We start from the raw sequence: 21,021 nt of genomic DNA on the forward strand, positions 1-21,021 counted from the left end.
CTCGCTAGACGATGATAATCCGTTCCCCTGAAATCGCTGTTTAGCGAAATCATTGTCTAGTGAAAAGCATGTCCCCACTGGAATGCATTGAAACCTGTTTAATGAGTTCCAATGGGGAAGAATTGTCGTTGTCTAGCGAAGATCGGACATAGGAAAGCCGCTTTGCGAACTGCTGATCAGCTATTTAAATAGCTGTCTTGCGAAGCTTAGGTCCCGAAAACACCCGTTTTGCGAGCGCGGAGGGAGCTGTCAAAATCGTTGTCTAGCGAAAATCGGTTTGCAAAGCAGGGACCAAACATTGTCCAGCGAAATTCCCCTATAGGAATCACTGTTTTGTGAATCGCTATAGCAATCGCAAAAAGTCAATGTCTAGCGAGAAAACTGTCATGCGGGGTAACTGTCTAGCAAGGCACCACTGTATTTACAGAGTTTGCAGTAACATCAGCATAAGCTCTAACTTCCCTGTTACTTAATGCACTGAGGAACTCCTATATTGAATGAATACAACATGAACAAAACAACAAAATCTCTTTCGATGCACTTATTACTTACCTGAAATAGAAGACAGCTAATTTTTTGCATCCCTCAAATGCCCCTATTGCAATACCTTTCTGCAATAAACCAAACAACACCTCTGCAATAAAACAAGATTCAGATGCCCTCCAACCCTAGCCTCTTCCCCCAATGAAACTAGAAGCAGACTTCTGGCAAAATGTACTTTTCAGTCTTCATTACTTGTCATTTTGCGGGCTGGTGCATGCCATGATAGCAGAAAATTTCCCTCTGCAGGCAGAAGGAATACATCCACTCTTTACACAACTACAAATGAATTTTAGTAAAGCAAGAACCTATGTCCATTCTTAAGAACCTCCGTTCTATACAATATCAGGGGATTGGTGCTTGTCAAACCACTGTTATTTTAAACCAACCAGGATTAAACTGCAGTTTAAAATCTTGGTTTCTTAGCTACACTTTATTATAACCAAATTTGTGTACATAATAGGAATCATATGAATCCAAAGTGGAAGACTTTATTCTAGTCTTATATCAGAAAGAGGATGAAAGCTGAACACATCAGTCTGAGATTCGCAATGCTCACTCTCAATCATCTTTAGAACAACCCTGTAAAAGTAGGCCTGTATTATTTGTTTAGAAAGTGTAGTGCATTGGATAGAATGTTGCACTAAGACAGTGGTTCCCAACCTTGGATAACCCAGGTGTTCTTAGACTGCTATTCCCAGAAGCCTTCACCACTAGCTGTGCTGGCTACAGTCCAAGAACATCTAGGTAACCCAAGGTTGGAAACCACTGGACTAAGACACAGGAAACTTGGGGTCAAATCCCCACTCTACCAGGAAAACTCACTTAAGGGTGGTGGTAATGGTAAAGTTACTCTTTGAATTTCACACATATAAAAAACCTTATGAGGATTGCCATATGTCATAAGCAACTTAATGTCACATAACAATTATTTATTTTCCATGTATTCCATATGGGCAATTAAGGCTAACTGCTTCTTACAACTGAGTACAAGTTTGTATCTTCTCAACCATATAATATCAGCTCCTACCCACTATGAAAGAATGCCTCTTAGATTATGAGTTTCATTACAACGAATAAAGGACATATCTATTTCATGCAGCGATTTATGTCCATTTCTATTTTACACACAATGCAAAAAACACTGGAAGCTCAGTTGTGCAGTTTTGAGAAGCTGGGGTGGTGGAGCAGGGAGGTGAGAAGAAGAAACGTAACGAAGTCTGGAAAAAGTCTAGAAACTTTCCTACATGTTTCCTGCACGTTTAAGTGTTTCCCAAGAATTTGACGGCCAAAATTCTTGTCTGTATTCTGCAGAAACCTTGTTACAAGCCTGCATTGCTTATGTTTTGCAGAAACCTTAGTTTGCAACATTCAGAAAGAGAGAGAGAGAGAGATAACAGTAGATTCTGAAAACCAGGAAAGGGCATGACTTTCAGAGTTGTTTCCCATACTTTCTGTAGAGCACATCACCACATGCTTCCTGCAGGGAAGAAGGCAAGGACTCTCTCTCTCTCTCTCTCTGTGTGTGTTCTGTGCTGTCAAGTTGGAGCCGACTCATAGCAACTCTAAGAGGGCTTTCAAGGTACTTAAATGAAATATTTAAGAAGTGTTTTACCAGTTCCACTCCCCCAATCAGTTTCCATGGCTTAAGAAGGATTTGAACCCTGCCCTCTAGGGTCCTAGTCCATAACTTTATCCACTACACCACACTGGAAATTTGCTGTTGTTTCAGTGAAAATGTCACACATGCAGAAGAGGTACCTGTAAACCACAGCAGCCAACAGCATTCAGGATGGAGGCATTATGGATGACTCTGTAGGGAATCCCAAGCTTCACTGCCCGGAGAATAAGATCACTATGTGTAGTTGCCCTGCAGTGAGGAAGGAATAGTTTATATGAGTCATACAAAGGACATTACCAGTCAATCTGTTTCAGCAGAAAACTAATAAGCAAGAATTTCCCACATTATTATTGTTTATTATATTGATCTAATACCATAATTATATATATTTATAACAAAACATAGTCTACACCATTGGAGATAATATCTGCCAAAGGTTCCTGCAGTCACCAGTGATTCCCAGGGTAGAGTTATACAGTACTTGCAATGGCAAAAGCAGCTGCTGTTGATACACTGATGTTGCTTCAGGGTTTCTCTGCTCCAAACCTGAAAAATTCAGATCAGGAACAGGCAGAATGCAGACTGAAAGCCACCTGGAAACCTCTGGATTATGATCTGTACAATGACATGGAGTTCTGACTTTTTAGGATTTCATGACAGGAGCAACAATTAATATCCCTCACCCTACAGTATTACAATCACAGGTCAGTAGTAACTGAGATGTAGAGTTGCATTTGCAAATGAAGGTCATCCCATCATATGGCCCACTCTAAATGTGTAGGCTTTTCTACTGGAAATTAACTCTACTCTCTGAACCACCATTTTGCATCCACCAAGCCACTAATTTGCACATACCGCCACATCACAGACCTCAAGGCTAAACCTTATCCACATCTGGTGCAGATGCTATACTGGCATGTTTTAAAAGAACGTAGCGGTACCCTGATGGGCTGGGCTTGGGCGCTGTCTATTATAACTCATGTTTATGCCAGTTTGCGATTGGGCATATCAGTGGAACACCATAGTTGTTGTTTATCATACAAAGGAGACATGTACTGTGGCTCTGTCCTGGAGGAGATGCTATCCACGATATAGCACACAAAGCATACTCCAGGTCACTGCTGGTTAACAAGATAACAAGAATGTTACCCTGTGGTTCTCACCCAAGGATAGGATTCTCACTCGGGGACTGTAGGGTGCTTTGACTATATTGCAATCGGCATATGATGCCTTTAAGGAGGATTTTTTTTTTCTGGGAGAGACTTTTCTGGACTGAGGTGAATATCAGTCAACTCCAGTTAGAGTGAAGTGTTCTGTCAGCTATGTAACTAGCCAGTTAGTTAGTAACGAGGCTAGTTCACCAGTATTTACTTCATAATTAGAGGAAGTTTTATTTTAATTTTTATAAAGCCAAACTTAATTTCCTCACTCTGCCCCAAGAGAGTGCACATTTAGTTCTCCCTCTCTGCTGATTTGAAAAAAAAAAAGGACTAGACTGCATCAAGGAAGGAATGGATCCAGATTCCTGAGGCAAAGTTAGCATAGAGCACATCAGAAGTAAATGGACTGAGTTTTTTCCTATTTTTCAGTGAACAGGAAGGTGAAGTGCAAAAGGAAGATGAAGTGCAAAAGGGAGGACTATTGCATTTCTACAACTACACTAAAACCAAACAGAGGAAGCTGGATATCAGTAAGGCTACTGAGACACAAAACAGTAATGGTTAGAGTTTTGAACTAAGTCCTGGGTTCAAATCACTACTCTATGAAGCTCAGTGAGTGGTCTTGGGTCGGTCACATTCTCTTGAGGATAGAGTGGGAGTACAAGAGCTACAGATGATGCCTTCAGCTCACTGGAGGAAGGGCAATACATGAATAAATGTCTTGACCAGTCAGCTCATGGCTGGACATCTACAGGTTAATTCCTAAGCAATATTAAGAATTCACCAGAAAGAAGGTATCTAAAACAGGGGAGGGGATGCTGTGACCTTCCAGACATTACTAACCGAGACTGCTCATGATCAGTGCAGGTCCCCCTCCCTCATTCTAGTTATTGGATCCATGTAACATCAAGCCCAGCATGGCCAATGATATGGATGACAGAAGATGGGAGACCAACAACTTCTAGACAACCACAGGTTCAAAAGATACAACACGGTACAAGGGAGATGACAAATACTGTTAATGTGTGGACAGACTTATTTTGTCAACAAAATGAAGCCATGATCTTTTTTTCAACTCTAGTACCTGAAGTAGGAGGTGAGCAGTTTGGAAAGTTGTCACATGAGGGGAGCATGAACCTTCTCACACACGTCAGTGAGAAGATTAAGCTGATCTTCCTGAAACACCATATATCTATATGCTATCTTCTCCCCACCCTGTCCAGCATGGGGACAACGTACTGGGAATATCCCCATTGTCATGAAGTGGTGCAGTCCCCCCCTCCAAAAAAGTTCTGGATTTAATTCTAAGGATAGTATAAATTGTACCATATAGATGTAAAAGTGTAACATAGGTGAAACATTTCGCTTCACAAAGAATACAAGTTAGTAGTAAAACCATGCTGAAAGCCACAAAGATCTCAGGAGACTTCAGTGTTCAAATGTTGCTGAACCAAATGATCGTGAAAAGAAAATATATGTTGGTCAACAGAAGTCCTGTCATCCTCCAAAAGAGACCGAGAGGGGGGAAAAGTTGAACATTGTTTGCAGGAAGAATGCTCCATGAAATTAAAATGGAAACAATGGTAGCAGATACGCTAATTGTGGTTTTTAGTGTAGGTATGCATGCGTAGACAGAAGCTACTGTAGCGGTAAAGGCTTAAACATGAAGCTCAAAAAGTTGAAGTGCAAATTGTTGCGGTTTTTAGCTGTGTAAGTGTGAAGGGAACACACCTAAAAACCTCAACAGTTTCCCTTTCTGAAAGCTTAAACTTAGCTAGCAAGTGTCAAGCAGATATGCTAACTGTTGTGATTTTTAGCGTAAGTGTGCTTGTGTTGTTAACCAGCCCAGGGACAATATACTGCACTGCATTGTTCCTGGCCTGGTTAACACAGACTTAAAAGCCATAATACTTTGTATTTTATCTTTAATAAAGCACTTTTTGGACTGTGATGTTCTGATTGTTTTATGGAGTGGCTTGCAGAGCATCTGACTGGCAACTATCAACTTTGCTTAGAACACAGAACAACTCTGGTGCGATTCCAGTGCCCCCCCCCCCATCACTGAGGAAGCTGGCCTTCATATAATTGTAAATGAGAAACTTTGCATGCATCTCTGCACTTGCACCAGTATGCAAAGGGCTTGTTTTCCTGACACATTCACATTGCGTATTCAAGAGGACTTCAGGAAAGGTGGGGGATACCCCCCACGAGCAGTAGATTGCCACTGCATGTGCCAGGCATACATCCAGGCTTTGAAAAGCAATTCCCTCCAGAGGGATTTACAAAACAAAAGGTTTGAAGAAGTCAAGGGAAAAATCCTAGAGAGTTCTAGCTGCATGCAAATTAAGGCTCAGGCTGCTGTTTCTGCTCAGAGAGAGGCATGCTTAAAACCAATCACTGACTAGATATGTGGGCTCATGGGGCCACCCAGTTGAATCTATACTGTGTGTGTTTTGTGCAGTTTTAGGGTGTGTGTGCAAGAAATAGCAGGTGTACAAGAATTCTGAAGCCATAAAATTGAAAAGGTTGAGTTTGCATAGCAGTGGCTAGTGAAAGCTGAGAGCTGCTAATCACACACAGGTCAACCATATTTATCACATTACATAACCAAGTATGGAAACTGATTTCTATAAGAAGGCCAAATTGGAAAAATGGCTTCAGCTGCCCTCTTCTCCCCAGAGTTCAAAGCTGTTCATTCCATGTAAGTGAACAGGGAACAGACACAGCATCTGGTTCAAAAGTGTGGTTAAAGTGCTTTTAAGGACACAGATTTCCACTGGTGTCCCATGCCCCGTCCATTTTGCCCTCTGCTTCTCCAGATAATCCTGATCAGAAGCACATTATACAGCAGCACGTTCAAGTGAGTTGATGGCCCCTCTAAGGTTCTGAAGATAATTTTATGGTGATTTATACAACATTTCTTTCTGTCATACCAGCACAAAGGTGGCAGTGGAACAACTTTAAAACGGACTCAGATTTTTAATAATGCCATTGCTCTCTTGAACACTGTAATTAGTTTAATTCTCCAAGGCTGGCATCATCTGCAGCTAAGTACCCATTCAATTACAAAGAGGGAGGCGGGAGAGAAAATGGCTTCCTAACGCTCCTTAGGAGGTATGCTTATATCAATTACTCTTGTTTTTGACATACACCATTCTTCATGAGAAGGAACCCCTCGTGTGATGGGCGCAGTGATTACATTTTCCCCACACCCCTCCTCCTCACATACTAATATTATTTTTTAATCACCAGCTGGTGATGAAAACTTCTGTATGGCTTGACATTACAGATTGATGGTGCTTGACTGGCCAGGGCAGAAGGACAGCCTTCTGGTAAAAGAAAACAGCTTCCAATGGGAATAGGAAATGGAACTAAGAGGCTTAATCAACCAAACTGATAAGACCTTTGTAATGGTCCAGATGTCCACACACAAGACCATAACAAATGATTGATATAATAGGCATGGCAGCATTGGGTTCCCAAAGCTGCCATGTGGCTTACAGGTGCAAAATACAAACAAACTATACAGGAACAAATTTCAAGTGAATCTCTCACGCGTCAGATAAGAAACACTCTGTTTATAGCAAAAAATACCACTGGTTTGCTTTTCAGAGAGCACCTTGGACAATCATAATGAATTTATTATTGATTTACCTATTAAGTGTACAGACATCTGTGTCCCTGTCTAAAGATGTGGCTCATGTAGGTACACTCGGAAGAATTCACATTGCCGTTTTCTAAACCACAGCTATCACGTGCTCTCTCTTGTTCTCCTTCTTACCACTAAAACACATTTCTTTCTTCCTGGCATGGCATTCTCTCACAGTGATTAACAGTAACAAGATGTTCTCACAACCAATTATGAAAACTTACTTCCAGTCCTGCCTCAAATAGAGCTAGTGCAAAGACAGAGCTGCAGCACAGTTGGGTAACTGTGGACCTTTATGCTGATATATGTATTTATGCAACACAGAATGTGTGTGTGTGTACACATACACAGAGTCTCTGGTTATGTCATTGTCCCGGTCTAACAGACTTCTGACACCTGCCTTATATACCAGTCTGGCTGAATAGAGATACATTCTGATTGGTTAGAGCAACTATGGCCCATGGGCCACATTCAGCCCACTTTGCCTTTTTATCTGGCCCAGGCATAGGAAGAGGAGGGAAGGGGGACCCAAGCGATCCCCACCCTCACTGTCTTTGCAAAGGTCCCCCATCCCTCCTCTTCCTATGCCTCAGCAGGGATAGGAAGAGAAGTGAAGCCTGATCTAAATGATCCCCCCACCCCCACTGTCTTTGCAAAGACAGCAGGGGTCCCCCTTCCCTCCTTCAACCCTCAAAAATGTGTAAAATATATTATGTGACACTCATGCTGAAAAGTTTGGAGACCCCTTGGTTAGAGTCATATTCTATGCTATATATGTGTGTGTGTGTTTGCTAGAACCAGAATGTTGTCTTAGCATAGAATATGCTAGAATAACCAATCAGAATGGATCTGTACTCAGCCAGGCTGCAGGTGTCACTTAGAAGTCTGTTAGACTGGGACAATAACATAACCGGAGACAGGGGCTCACACAATATGTAACTAAGAAAGGGCTGACAGAGCCCAATAAAAGACTGAACCAAATACAGTATGTAATATGTATCTCAGACAGATGTACAGTGGTGCCTCGCTTAACGAGTGCACCGTTTAACGAAAAATCCGTATAGCGATCCCTTTTTGGGGATCGCTATACGGATCAGCCCCAATCGCCGCACTCGCTTTGCGACGATTGGGGCTCCGGCGGCCATTTTGGAGCCGCCGAACAGCTGATCGGCGGCTCCAAAATGGCCGCCGGAGCGAAAACATCGCTGGAGGGGGTAAGTTTACACACTTATTGGAACGCATTAAACTAAGTTTAATGCGTTCCAATAGGTTTTCCTGCCCCGCACAGCGATGTTTTCGTATAGCGAAGGTTAATCCGGAACGGATTAACCTCGCTATACGGGGCACCACTGTAACTGATTAAAATATGTAACAATGCCAAACAGGGCTTACAAATGTTACAATATCACAATGAGATAGTTATTTCCTAGAGAAAATATGTCTGCCATACCAAATGTCTAAGCACTACAAGTTATGCTATATTTTATAGTTATTTATGAACAGTAAAGGCGATTTCTTGTTTTAACCAAGTCGTAAACACACAATACAGAAGAATGTATAATTTTAATCTATACATTTTCAGCTGCCATATATAAATTCTGTTAAGTTATAGGTTATAATTTATTTATTATAACCAAAAGCTCACACTTTAGATGTTGTGGCACTACAACTCCCATCAGCTCTAACCACCATAAATAGTGGTGAAGAAAGGGACGTTACTTACCTGTAACCATGGTTCTTTGAGTGGTTCTCTGTGAATGCGCACAAATGGGTTAGACTGTGCCTGCGCAAGACTTCTCAGAATATTCTAGAGCTTACAGAAACGTGATTAGTAGGACGTTTCCCTGCAGTGCGCATGCTCCGCCCACCCGTAATACCTCAGTTCCGAAATGTCTGCCACTGTTAGACTGCAACCATAGCAAAGATCAAATGCAAGTGACGGACAGCGAGGAGGATGGGTGGGATTTGTGGATTCACAGAGGACCACTTGAAGAACCATGGTTACAGGTAAATAACCTCCCTTTCTTCTTTGTGGCCTCTGTGAATGCACACAAATGGGTGACTAGCAAGCTCACTTACCGGGAGGAGGTCAGTCATGCCAACAATGATGTCAGCACAGCCCTTCCAAAATTTGCTTCCTTCTTGGCCCTTGAGGTTCAGACGGTAGTGTGTCGCAAAGGTCGATGATGTGGGCCAAGTGGCTGCTCGACAAATGTCAGAAACATCAATGCCACACAATAAGGCAGTTGAACTAGCCATAGCTCTTGTAGAATGTGCCTTTAATGCATCTGCTGGAGCTTTGCCAGCCAGTTCATAGGCCAAGGTGATAGTAGACACCATCCACCTAGAAATTGTCTTTGAGGAGGCAGGAGAGCCTTTACGTGGGCCATGGAAGCAGACAAGTAGTCTATGGGAAGTGCAGAAGTCTTTAGCCCTAGAAGTGTAAAATGCTAAGGCACGATGAACATCCAAGGAATGGAGCATGCACTCAACGTCCGAAGAAGGATCAGGGAACTACGTTGGAAGAATCAAAGATTGATTAACATGAAAACTTGATACAACTTTGGGAAGAAAGGAGACATCAGGATATAAGACGACCTTGTATGAGTGGAATTGCATACAAGGGGCATCAGCCCGAAGGGCAGCTAATTCACTTGCTTGTTGTGTAGAAGTTATTGCTACAAGAAAAAGCGTCTTGAAAGAGAGGAGTCGAAGATCTGAAGAAACCATTGGCTCAAACGGGGGGGGGCAAGTAAGAGCTCATAACATGACTTGAAGGGATCATTGAGGCAATAGAGGTCGGACAGGTGGGCGAATATTACGTAAGCCCCCTAAAAACATCCTCAAGGTCAGGTGTGAGAACAAGCAGGAGGCTTCTGAACCCGTAGGTTGGTAAGAGACGATAATGGAGATATAAACCTTTAGTATAGAATGGGCCAGTCCTTGGTCAAATAGATAGTGCAGAAAGACGAGAAGCGTATCCAACGGAACTGGAACAGGTAACAGACCTCTAGAGGAAGAAAATGTAGAAAAAACATTCCATTTGTAAGAATACAACAGCTTGGTGGAGGGTTTTCTGGCTTTGTCCAAAACCTCTGCTATACTGGGGGAATCCTCCAAGCTGTGAGATAGAGCGACTCCAGGTCGGGATGGCAGATCCTGCAGGCATCCTGGGTCAGAAGAAATAGTTGGGGAGGCACCCTCAGTAACTCGGAAGCCATGGTCTTGAGGGCGGTAAACCAAGCTTGCCAAGATAAAAGGTGTGAAACGCCTTGATGACCACCAGCATCTCCAGATGGCTGATGTGACCTGGAACACAGGGCATGGATTTTGTGGGGCCACAGTGTGCAGCCCCCAACCTGTTGGGCTGGCGACCATTGTAACCTGGACCGTCAGTTGAATGGGCCAGAAGGGACGACCCACTAGAAGGTAAGGCAGGCTCGGTATCGAGACAGGCTCGGTATCGATACTGAAGCCTGAGCCTGTGGAGGTGGTACAGAATCTCCTGCCTCAGAAGGAGAATCTGGGTCCAGCAACTCCCTAGATGACTTCTCCAGGATCGGGGATGGGAGGGAAACCCGAATCGGCAGAGGGTCTTGAGTTTGAGCAGGTCTAGAAGGATGGTTGGACTTCTCTTATCTAACCGTCTCCTTCTTTTTCTTAGGATCTTTTTCCAATGGCGATTCTGACATCAAGGTCGATACCGGAGTTTTGGATTTCAACTCTTTAGAAGAGGACGTCAGAGAAGTAGCAGCAGGAGTCAGCGGAACAGCAGACTCAGGACAAGGAGTAGGAGGCGCAGAAGCTACAGTAGGCTCCATAGTAGCTGAGCTCGAGGGGGAGAGTGATTTTTCCCACAAGTACGAACGAAGTCACCGCAAACACAGCTTAAACGCCGGCTTGGTCAGTTTTTTATACTCCAGTCAGGAATGTGTCTGATGTCTTTCCCATAAGCAAAATAAGCAGCGATTGTGGCCATCGGTAAAGGGAATCTTGTTGGTACACGATGTACAACATTTAAAGGGCCTGACAAGGCCATAAAAATAGGCGGGAAAGGGACGGGGGAAATAACTCACAGGAAAACGTCAACCATTAGTAGTCCAAATCAAATCAAACTGTAGAAATAGAGACAAAGTTCATGATCCAGAAATCATAAACAGGTAGACAGTTCGAAGTAAAAAACCCAAAAATATAAAGAGAGGTTCGCTCTAAACGTTGCAAAGGAGTCCAATCGCAGCAGTGGCAAGAAGGAACTGAGGTATTACGGGCAGGTGGAGCATGCGCACTATGGAGAAACGTCCTACTAATCACGTTTCTTTAAACTCTAGAATATTCTGAGAACTGCACAGGCGCAGTCTAACCCATTTGTGTGCATTCACAGAGCCCACAAAGAACATGGAAGTCTGACTTCCACCAACAACTGAAGGGCCCTATATCTCTTATTAGAGATGGGTGTATTCCTATTTGTATATGACTATGAATATCCCAGTACAGGTGGAACTAACGAGGGTCTGCCCCCCCTAGAGTCAGACTGTCCACTCACGTGTCCGCTGGCGGCCTCACTCATCCTTCCAATCACTCCCGGATCCCCGCTCTCTTGCTGCTTGGCTAGTGGCAACCATGCAGGGAGACGTGTCCTCCCTCCCCTTGCCTGGAGTGGTTAGCCGAGCAGGAAGAGAGCAGGGCTCCTGGAGTGATCGGAAGGATGAGCAAGGCTGGCACTGCTGGCAGAAGAATGAGTGGACGGTTCAGCCCCAGGGGCCAGCCCCTCATTAACCCCCATTCCTCATCCCTGATCTACAGCAACTGTGCAAGAAAGGGAGGAACACATGTAGAGACAAGAAGAAGGGCCATACGTGGAACATGGATCTATGCACACTGGATTACTAGAAGAAACGTGAGGAAAGGATGAGTTTCCATCCTGTAGTCAAAACCAAAGGTTTCATATGTACAAGAAAGAGACACCTTGAAAAATCTCAGATGATCTCATAGAAAATTACAGTTTACAAATCAGCCCTTTCCATATAATCAAATCAGAGTTTGTGGTTGAAGAGCAGCAGTAAAAAGAATAACACAGAGGTGTTGTCTCATCTTACCCAAAGGGATCTCCAACTACAAGGAAAGCCACGTCACACAAATGGGCATCCTTCAGAATGGTATCTGCTTCTTGTTCTACAGTTTCTCGGTCAGCAAGAATAAGATCTTTCCCATAGAACTCTTCCTGGGGGAAGATAGTAACATATACATGCTACTGCATTATTTTAACATTTTGAGGACTCATTTACATAAGGCAATACACAAACTTCTCCACAGAGAGCATAGTTAAACTATAGAATCTGTTATGACTACACATCATGATGGCTACCAAATTAGGGAGTTTTAATGGGGGATTGGATACATTCCTGGAGGATAAACCGACCTAGGGCTACTAGCCATGATGGCTGCATATTATCTCCAGGATCAGAGACAGTATATCTCTGAATATCAGCAGCCAGGGAATATGAGCGGGAGTGTAACTAACTCGTGTTTCTTCACACCATTAAAAACAACTATGCTGTTGTTGTTGTTTAGTCGTTTAATCATGTCCGACTCTTCGTGACCCCATGGACCAGAGCATGCCAGGCCCTCCTGTCTTCCACTGCCTCCCGGAGTTGGGTTAAATTCATGTTGGTTGCTTCGATGACACTGTCCAACCATCTCATCCTCTGTCGTCCCCTTCTCCTCCTGCCTTCACTCTTTCCCAATATCAGCATCTTTTCCAGGGAGTCTTCTCTTCTCATGAGATGGCCAAAGTATTCATAATCTAGTACATGTTAGCAATTTGGTCTCTAGTTCCTCTGCCCCTTCAAAATCCAGCTTGTACTTCTGGGAGTTCTCGGTCCACATACTGCTGAAGCCTACCTTGTAGGATTTTGAGCATAACCTTGCTATGGTGTGAAATGAATGCAATTATACGGAGTTCTTTAGACCCTATATATACTAGAATTATACGTTACTTCCTCTTTTTCCTCTTCCTTGCTTCCAGTTGATTAAAGAGGCTGTAGCTTATCTCTAAGCAGAGCTACCATTGAGAATAAGCGGAAAAAGTACTTCCTAAGACAGGAAACAAACTTCCTCACTGATCCCACAATAACCAAGCAAAAGATCCTATTCTATCATTAAATATTCTGAAAAATGATATATCAAGGTAACTGTCATATTAGCTGAAATCCAGTAGAAAGTCACAACTAGAGTAGGCCCACTGAAACAATGGAACTTACATAGGTGTTGCTTTTCCAAATCTCCACTGGCCTACTTTAGTTCTAATTTACTACTCAATTTCAGCAAATGTTTTGAAAAAGATTGCTCATCAAGGTTAACTTTCTAAGTTGTAATCATTTACAGAGCTTTTTGTTTTTTCACTGGTTACTTTACTAGTCAGGGAGATCAGACAGAGATACAGAAAAGGAGCCCCCCTCTGTGATGTGGGTTACACAGAGAGATATTGACTAGGTACAAAGTTATATAGTCGATTTAATTGTAATAATGGTTACAGCAGCAAAGTTAATCTTTGCAAGAATCTGGAAAAATGATAACCAACTTAACTTAGAGGAATGGTATAGAGAACTATGGGATATGGTAATTCATGATAAATTGACATGTGATATGAAAATAAGAAGAGGCCTAATAATGATTTTAGGAAAATATGGAGTGCATTCTTGGAATACGTATTTCAGAGAGGGAAAGAGTACATGCTGAGGGAAAAACAATGAAGTTTTGGAGAGAAAATGGATTGAATGAATTTTAAAAATATTATTAATGCTAGCCCTGAGGTGGCACTGGTGTATTATGTAATTGTATTTTATTGTAGTGTTAGGTTTATGTTGTTTGGGTTGGATGTTTGTTTAATAAATAAATAAATAAATAAATAACAAAAAGAAAAGTTATACTGTATAGTGGAAGTCATAGCAAAGTGGAGATGTGAACTGAAGTCTCACTGGTGCATCTTTAACATTCACTCTGTATTTGTACTCGAGGTCCCACTCCCTCCGCCTCTACGTACCAGGGCTTCCTTTCTGACAGTGAGGATCGAAGTGTAGGCTTCCAGATATACTCGGCTGCATTGCTTTATTACTTCAAGGCCTTTTACTGTAATATCTTTGGCATCTCCAAGTCCAAGTCCAATCAGATAAAGCATTTTTCCCTATACAGTATATCTGTCAAGGAAATAGAACAGAAGTCAATTGGGGAGTGGAAAATTTTAAACCTGCCAAAAAAAATTGAAGGCAAACAAAAAGCAAACAAAAGTATATCATATAACTTTTTCTTTTTTTCTTTTGCCAAATAATAGAACAGAATACTGCAGGTTAACATTTCTCTGTACAAATGTGAGCATTATGGTTATGATTTTTTTATAACCAGGAAAATAGTATGGCTAAATTCTACTGGTGTTTGACAAGAGTCTAATTTGACTCACAACTCAATGCCAAGATGTATCTTGGTTGCATGTCTATGCATCTAATTGGATAAGTGAGATGCATGCTAGCACCTCAACTAGCCATGGCAAGTTATACAAACCTTCTGCAGCTGGATTCCGGCCTACCACCAAATATAAAAGCAATAATGTTTCTGAAACAGCATTACAATACAATGGTTGAAGTGAAGATTTGTTTCTCCAGTTCTTGGGGGAAAAACAAATCAGAGGAGAATCACTGCTCATAGAATGGCCCAAATCCCAAATGTAGTTATGCCTGCAGAAGGCAAACAGTGGAACTAACACTGTCTTCTTGCTGCTAATTAATGTATTTCTACATGAATCTACCTGTACTGGGTACACCAGTCCAATGTGTTGAGATGCACCTGAAAATCCAAGCAGGGACTTGTTAATTGCCAGCTAGAAGTTGTTTCGAGTCTCGTTGTTTTCCTTCTGCAACTGTAACCATACACACCAACCATGGATGAAGTCCATGGTTTGCTTAGATGCTCCCACTGACTGAACTGTTCGTATACATGACAAGCCAAGAATCTTGGATTGTTGTATTATGTGAATTTGCCTAATACATTTGACTTTTCTGTTTTGAAAACTCTTATTTAATCATGAAGGAAATTTGAACTGGATGCAAACATGCGTAATGGAGTAGAAGACTGGTGGTACAGTCATTAAGGCCATTTTTAAAACCCTGCTGATATAACAGTGGCTGGAAAGATATGCTGCTCATCACTGATAACTTCACAAGCACTGTTCACTGTGGTATCTGCACAAAAAGGATCCAGAAATCACTACAGAGATAATTAAATCAGTTTTCTCCAGTATAGATGCAAGCATTATTACCTACCAAGATCCATACATTTCAGAACAGAAATGCCCCCTGCCCCTTGTCATTTATCACATAATACTTTGACACTAACAGGATTCTCTTCTAGCATCTCTCCCACATCCTGGCAGGGTCTGCCCTACCATTAGGTGCAGTGAGGTAATAATCTGAGGCAACCGATATTGGGGAGCTGTGGCAGCCTCCTCCTCACCTATTCTCCTTTGTTGAAGGGCATAATCATATATGAGTACTAAGATAATCAGGAGAGGCCTTTCTCTCGTTCCCACCACCCTCACAGGCACATATGGCAGAGACACCAAATTTAAATATATTTAACTCTTTTTAAATATTGTAATCATGTATTATTTTAGCTTTTAACTTTGTTTCCCCTTCTTCTGGGGGCATCCTGGGATTGTTGAAATTGCCCAAGGCCACGCAGGTTGCTTGTACCCGCAGAAGGCATGAAATCTCTGCAGTGATTTCGACGAGCCTTCCGTGTCAACGAACGACAATCTAGCGGTTCTCCTTACCACGTGCTTCCTCAGCTTATGTACACACGCCCGTTGCTCGCCCGCCCGCTCACCCACCCGGAAATTAAAGCTTGCTCGGTACTGCAACACACCTCTTACCACCGGCGAAAAAATAAGAGCTGACTTCTCTCGCTGCAAGGCTTTCCCTTGCTTCACACGTGCACCTCCCTATGCCTCTACGGCTCTCCTTCCCTCACTGCTTGCCGTAAAGAGATTCCTTCCACACGGGTTTATTTTTACGACGTTTTACGCCACCAGAAGCATTGGTCTTTCCACCCGCGCGATTTTTGGCGGCGGCGGCGGGGGAGGGGGGAAAGGAGGCGGGGAAGGAGAAGGAGGAGGAGGAGGAGGGTGGATGGGGTCGACGCTGTTGAGGTGGAGACGGCTCAGCATGAGCACCTGGGAATCCAGGAAGGTGCTGAGGGTGCCCACGGTGCCCCTTGCTAATGGCTTAAACATCCCTATGTTGGGGCTGGGTAAGTGCTCAGGCTACACCGTTCGTGATGGTCAGGAGTCGACAGCAGCGGCTGCAAAAAGCCATATAATCAATACTGCTAAGCGCGCTGAGAAGAAAAACCATTCAAGGGCTGGCATAGTTTTCCTTTCCCTTAATCTCCCCACTCCTCGGCCACTCGGTTCTTCACCGACAGATTTTGTAAAGACGGAGTGGAAAACTTTGGTCTTCCAGATGATTATGGGACTTCAATTCCCATAATGCTTTGCCAGTGGCCGTGTTGAATGGGTGCTGAAGTCCAAAAATCTGAATGGCCAAAGGTTTCCAACCCCTTCTGTAAAAGGGTGCAATAGTCGTGTATGTTGGTCCATTAGGAAAAAAGAAATATAAAAGGCACAATATGACCCATAGCTTTGTAGGACTACCTGACACCAGACATATGCTTAACTTCCTCCTGTTAGGACTGTGTATTATGTGCTGTCATGTTGGAAACTTATCTATAGCAACTCTAATTGGGCTTTCAAGGTAAGCGAGCTATATAAGGAGTGGGTTTACCATTTTCCCCATTGAACTTCCATGACCAAGGGGGGATTTAGCCTTCCAAATGCAGTGGACAGCAACTCCCATAATTCTTTACCATAGGCCATGCAAGATGAGGTTTCTGGGAGTTGCAGTCATCAGATTTGGAAGGCAAAAGTTACATTACCCTATGTTGGACTGTGCAGCACAGTCCTGTGCTCAGAAGTGATTCTAGTTGTAAGAGGACTCTCAAGGGAACTGTCACACAGGGCCAGTCTCCAGACAAGCCTCTAAGTGTGTTGTGTTTCACTAAGTATTATTTATTAAAAATATTTATACCCTGCCTTTTTTCCTTAAAAAAGGACCTGAAGCTTACGTCAGTTTAAAAAACAACACTACAAAAATAAGTTATTCAAATATTTTAAAAGAATCAAATAAACATTATATTAAAATAGTAGAAAAAAGTATTCCTAAAACAGATTTAAAAGCAACAAAAGTACAAACAATCCTGTTTTTCAGATTCTCTGTTAGGCAGCCAGTCACTAAGGGAAAGCCTGCCTAAAGAGAAAGGGCTTCATTTGCTTGTGGAAGGAAAGCAAAAGGAAGGAGTTCCAGAGTCTAGCAGTAGTGACAGTGATGGCTCTCTTCCCTGCCCCCACCAAACACACCTCTGAAGGTGGTGAGACCGAGAGAAAGACCTCCTTTCATTATCTTAATACCTGGGCAGGCTCATAAATAAAAATGCAGTCTTTGAGATAGCTTAGACCCAAACATTTAGGGCTTTATAAGTTAAAACCGCTTTGAATTGTACATGAAAATGGATCAACAGTCACTAGACTGTTAACTGCAGATTTATCTCTGACCACCCCAGAAACCTGGGCATCCAGACTCGGAGATGAGCCCAAGCTACACATACTGTATATATTTTCAGAGGGAGTCTAACCCCATCCAGCACATTGAGCTTGATACAGCTCCCCCTCCAGTAGTGCCTGCAGAATCCCATTGGGCAGCTTTCAGAGGGGTGGTTAATTTGACTATGTCTTTGTTGGATGGAACTGAATCAGCTTGTTATGTGTAAGCTGGCATCAGTACAATCTTATTTATTAAGCTTCCCAAATAAGCGGCAAAGGTATAGAAGTGCTTTTCATCTGTGAAGATTCTCAGTCATCCAGGTGAGGTTATCTGGAAGCTGAGTCATGGCAACTGGACTTCTTTCTTGTTAGGTTGAAACATTTTGCTACACATCCAAGTACAGTGGTGCCTTGCTTGACGGCGTTAATTCGTTCCAGCGAAATCACTGTAGAGCGACAACTGCGTCAAATGAAATTTAAAAAACCCATTGAAACGCATTGAAAACCGTTCAGTGCATTCCAATGGGCTGAATACCTGCTCGTCCAGCGAAGATCCTCCATACAGCGGCCATTTTCTTGTGCCTGTTAAGTGAAAAGTCTTCCTAAAAACAGCGGGGGCAATTTTGAAACCCACCAATCAGCTGTTTGCTGATAGTTGTAAAGCGAAAATCAGTTCCCGAAGCAGGGAACCAATCATCGCAAAGCGGAAAAACCCCATTTAAACCATTGTTAAGCGATCACAAAAACCTAATCGTACAGCTATTTCCTCATTAAGCGAGGCAATAGTTAAGCGAGGCACCACTGTAGCTTCTTCTGTCTGAAGAGAGTTGGTAGGAGATCCCCGATACGTGGGGATATATCAGGGATCTCCTACCAACTCTCCTCAGATTGAAGAAGCTACTTGGATGAGTAGCGAAACGTTTCAACCTAATAAGAAAGAAGTCCAGTTGCCATGACTCAGTTTCCAGAAAAGTGTTTTTTGTGTGTGTTTGTTGCTTACTAGAAGCTGGATTTCATAATAACTGTTCTGACTTTGAATGCAGCTATAAATAGTGAATGTTCTGCTATTTCAAAGCCAGTCTCTAAGGTTCCTAAGCATTCAATGTCTGAAGTCTTGTTGCTTTGCCTAATAAAATTTGTAAGTTTCAATCTACTCTTAACTGGCAAACAAAAAGCCGCACTGTGGTTCTCAATGTGTAGGCGTATGCATCAAGACAGCATGTATGTGTGCCCCTGAGAACTACAGCTGGGTCTCTTCCGTCTTCCAACAGCTCCCAAAATCCTCATCCTGTGTGTCCAGTGGTTTAAGTTACAAATATTATGCTAAACAACAGGATTTCAGCCAATCTCTTTTCATTCCTGTACCTCTGTTCCCATTTATTTTACCTTGAATGATCAGCTGTAACAGTATGCACAATTTTGTTTCCCATTACATGACAACAGTATTTTTCTAACTTTCTGCATGTTATGTATTTTTATGATTTTTTGATCGCTATTCATTCACCTTGTTCAGCCTCTTGACTCAAGACGTTCTTACTGTAAACATTATTACTAGTCTGATTCTTTCATGCTCCAATTGTGCAGTGACCAAAAACTCTGCATGTCCCATTAACTTCTCTAAATGTAAGAAAGTATGCAGGGGTTTCTTTGATATAGCTTTATCTTTCTAAGCTCTGTGATCACACATTAAATCTCAGTTGTCTTCACATAGAACTGTTTCCTACATGCAGAATGTTGTGAGTATGGGAGGGGATTGGGTTGGGGTAAGTTTTATTTTGTTACCTTTTTTGCTGATGTTGGTAATAAGACATTAAAACATGGTCATATCATATATCTTCATAATGGTTAGCTTTACATTAAAATTGTTGACACTTGCAGATCCTTTCTTTTCATCAGTCAAGAAGCATCTTCTCACCTGCCTCACTAAAGCTGACTCACAAAAATTCTTCATTTACCACACTACAAGTGTTATAAATGCTTCACTCATATATTTTGTGACACAGTGATTCGCTTTTAAAAAATTGAACAATGAGTGGGAATTCACGTGTGATAGGAGAAAATGGGCTGCACGCAGATATAACTGTGGTGTAGATATAGGGGAAGCTGTATATCTATGGCTGAAATCCTGTTGCACAGCTCCACATGTGGAAAAATGATGATGTAATCAACATCAGCAAATCACTACTGATTAAAGGTTTCCTTTTGTGATTTTGGGGGGCATGCAACTTCTTTGCCTTAGTGTATGAGTTGTGTTGCTTTGTGAAATTGATGAAGTTATCTCTGTTGCACATGTGGAGTTGCACAACAGGATTTCGGTCTATGTGTTTTATGTACCACCAACTCAGAAGCGAAGCTGCAACTATACTGGCAAGCCAAATTGCTCTGATTCAGCGTGGTTTTGAAAGGTTTGTACAGTGTCCTGGAAAAGGTGGCAGTGTTTCAGAATTCTTCATATCATATACAGAAACACCACATATCATAGATCTTTTACTGTATTTCATGTAGATTGTATGGTTTCCTTTGTAATTTTAAAAACAACTTTTCATTATGATTGTTGGAAGGCTTCGCCACTTATCATTGGAGCACAGCACATAGATGATCTTTTCTTTCTCAGGAGGAACGGATTATTTGTTCACTGAACTGCAACTGATGTTGGGAAAAACGATTAGGATGCTCCTTTTACCTGGCTTTGGAATTGCTCAGAGTATTATTCCCCATGCTCCACCAAAATGCCTCCTCATCATCACCAGATCTAACATCTTGGTTGCCTTCTTGTCAGGACCTAATCATCATGAACTTTTCCTGTATCTACTAAAGTCAGTGGAGGGAAAAAGTCTTATTTATAGTAATATACTCCTTGTTGAAAGCAACATCCTATGAAAAAAGAAAAAATAGAAAGTTGAGTTTTGTTGCTGTTTTGTTGCCAGGTGTAGAAGAGAAAAAACTTCAGGGTAGCATATGTACTCAATTCTTAAGACATTTTGAGTGGGTTTAATTAAGGAAAATAAGTAGCAATGGGTGAACTGTCTTATAGAGTTGTTGGTTCATCTATTGAACAGATTCTGTTGTGACAATATTGATCTTCCCAAATAATCCTTTGGATGATAAGCTTCCAAGGAATTCCATGGTTCCCCAAAATGCAAAAGGGATTGAAAATCCCTGTTTTAATTAAACTCTACAGAATATCTTGGCTTCAAGATACACTGTTGAAGGAGGACCTCATGTTGCTCTACACAGAGCTGGATTCTAATAAGAAACCATCACTTCCTGGTCTTTATAAAAGCATTTGTGACCTCGTAGAGCTTCTTTTAAATAGCTTCATTGCAACAGAACCACAAAAATGAGTTGGGGGAAAAAAATCAAACCAACCTTTTAGAATACACACAGTGGATTCAGTGTGATG

At 42.1% G+C, this 21,021-nt stretch overlaps 2 protein-coding genes across 4 annotated transcripts in view; one reads left to right on the plus strand and one right to left on the minus strand.

Moving 5' to 3' along the window:
- Positions 1 to 16,050, minus strand: part of DPH5 (diphthamide biosynthesis 5) — a 36,607-nt gene extending 20,557 nt beyond the window's left edge. Inside the window, exons 1-4 of one of the 2 annotated variants that reach the window (XM_078391801.1) lie at positions 15,887 to 16,050; positions 14,013 to 14,166; positions 12,067 to 12,191; positions 2,302 to 2,410 (exon numbers count right to left, since the gene is read on the minus strand). In XM_078391801.1, the coding sequence (XP_078247927.1) occupies positions 2,302 to 2,410; positions 12,067 to 12,191; positions 14,013 to 14,147 (369 nt within the window). In that variant the 5' untranslated portion in view covers positions 14,148 to 14,166; positions 15,887 to 16,050. The remainder of the gene's footprint in view (positions 1 to 2,301; positions 2,411 to 12,066; positions 12,192 to 14,012; positions 14,167 to 15,886) is intronic. The other variant, XM_078391802.1, reaches the window with a different exon arrangement.
- A 58-nt stretch (positions 16,051 to 16,108) lies between these two features.
- Positions 16,109 to 21,021, plus strand: part of LOC110076521 (glyoxal reductase) — a 78,054-nt gene continuing 73,141 nt past the window's right edge. Inside the window, exon 1 of one of the 2 annotated variants that reach the window (XM_072998018.2) lies at positions 16,109 to 16,270. In XM_072998018.2, coding sequence (XP_072854119.1) covers positions 16,150 to 16,270 — 121 coding nt within the window. In that variant the 5' untranslated portion in view covers positions 16,109 to 16,149. The remainder of the gene's footprint in view (positions 16,271 to 21,021) is intronic. The other variant, XM_020788723.3, reaches the window with a different exon arrangement.

The sequence above is a fragment of the Pogona vitticeps genome, chromosome 4 (assembly GCF_051106095.1).
Source record: "Pogona vitticeps strain Pit_001003342236 chromosome 4, PviZW2.1, whole genome shotgun sequence".
Taxonomy (NCBI): domain Eukaryota; kingdom Metazoa; phylum Chordata; class Lepidosauria; order Squamata; family Agamidae; genus Pogona; species Pogona vitticeps.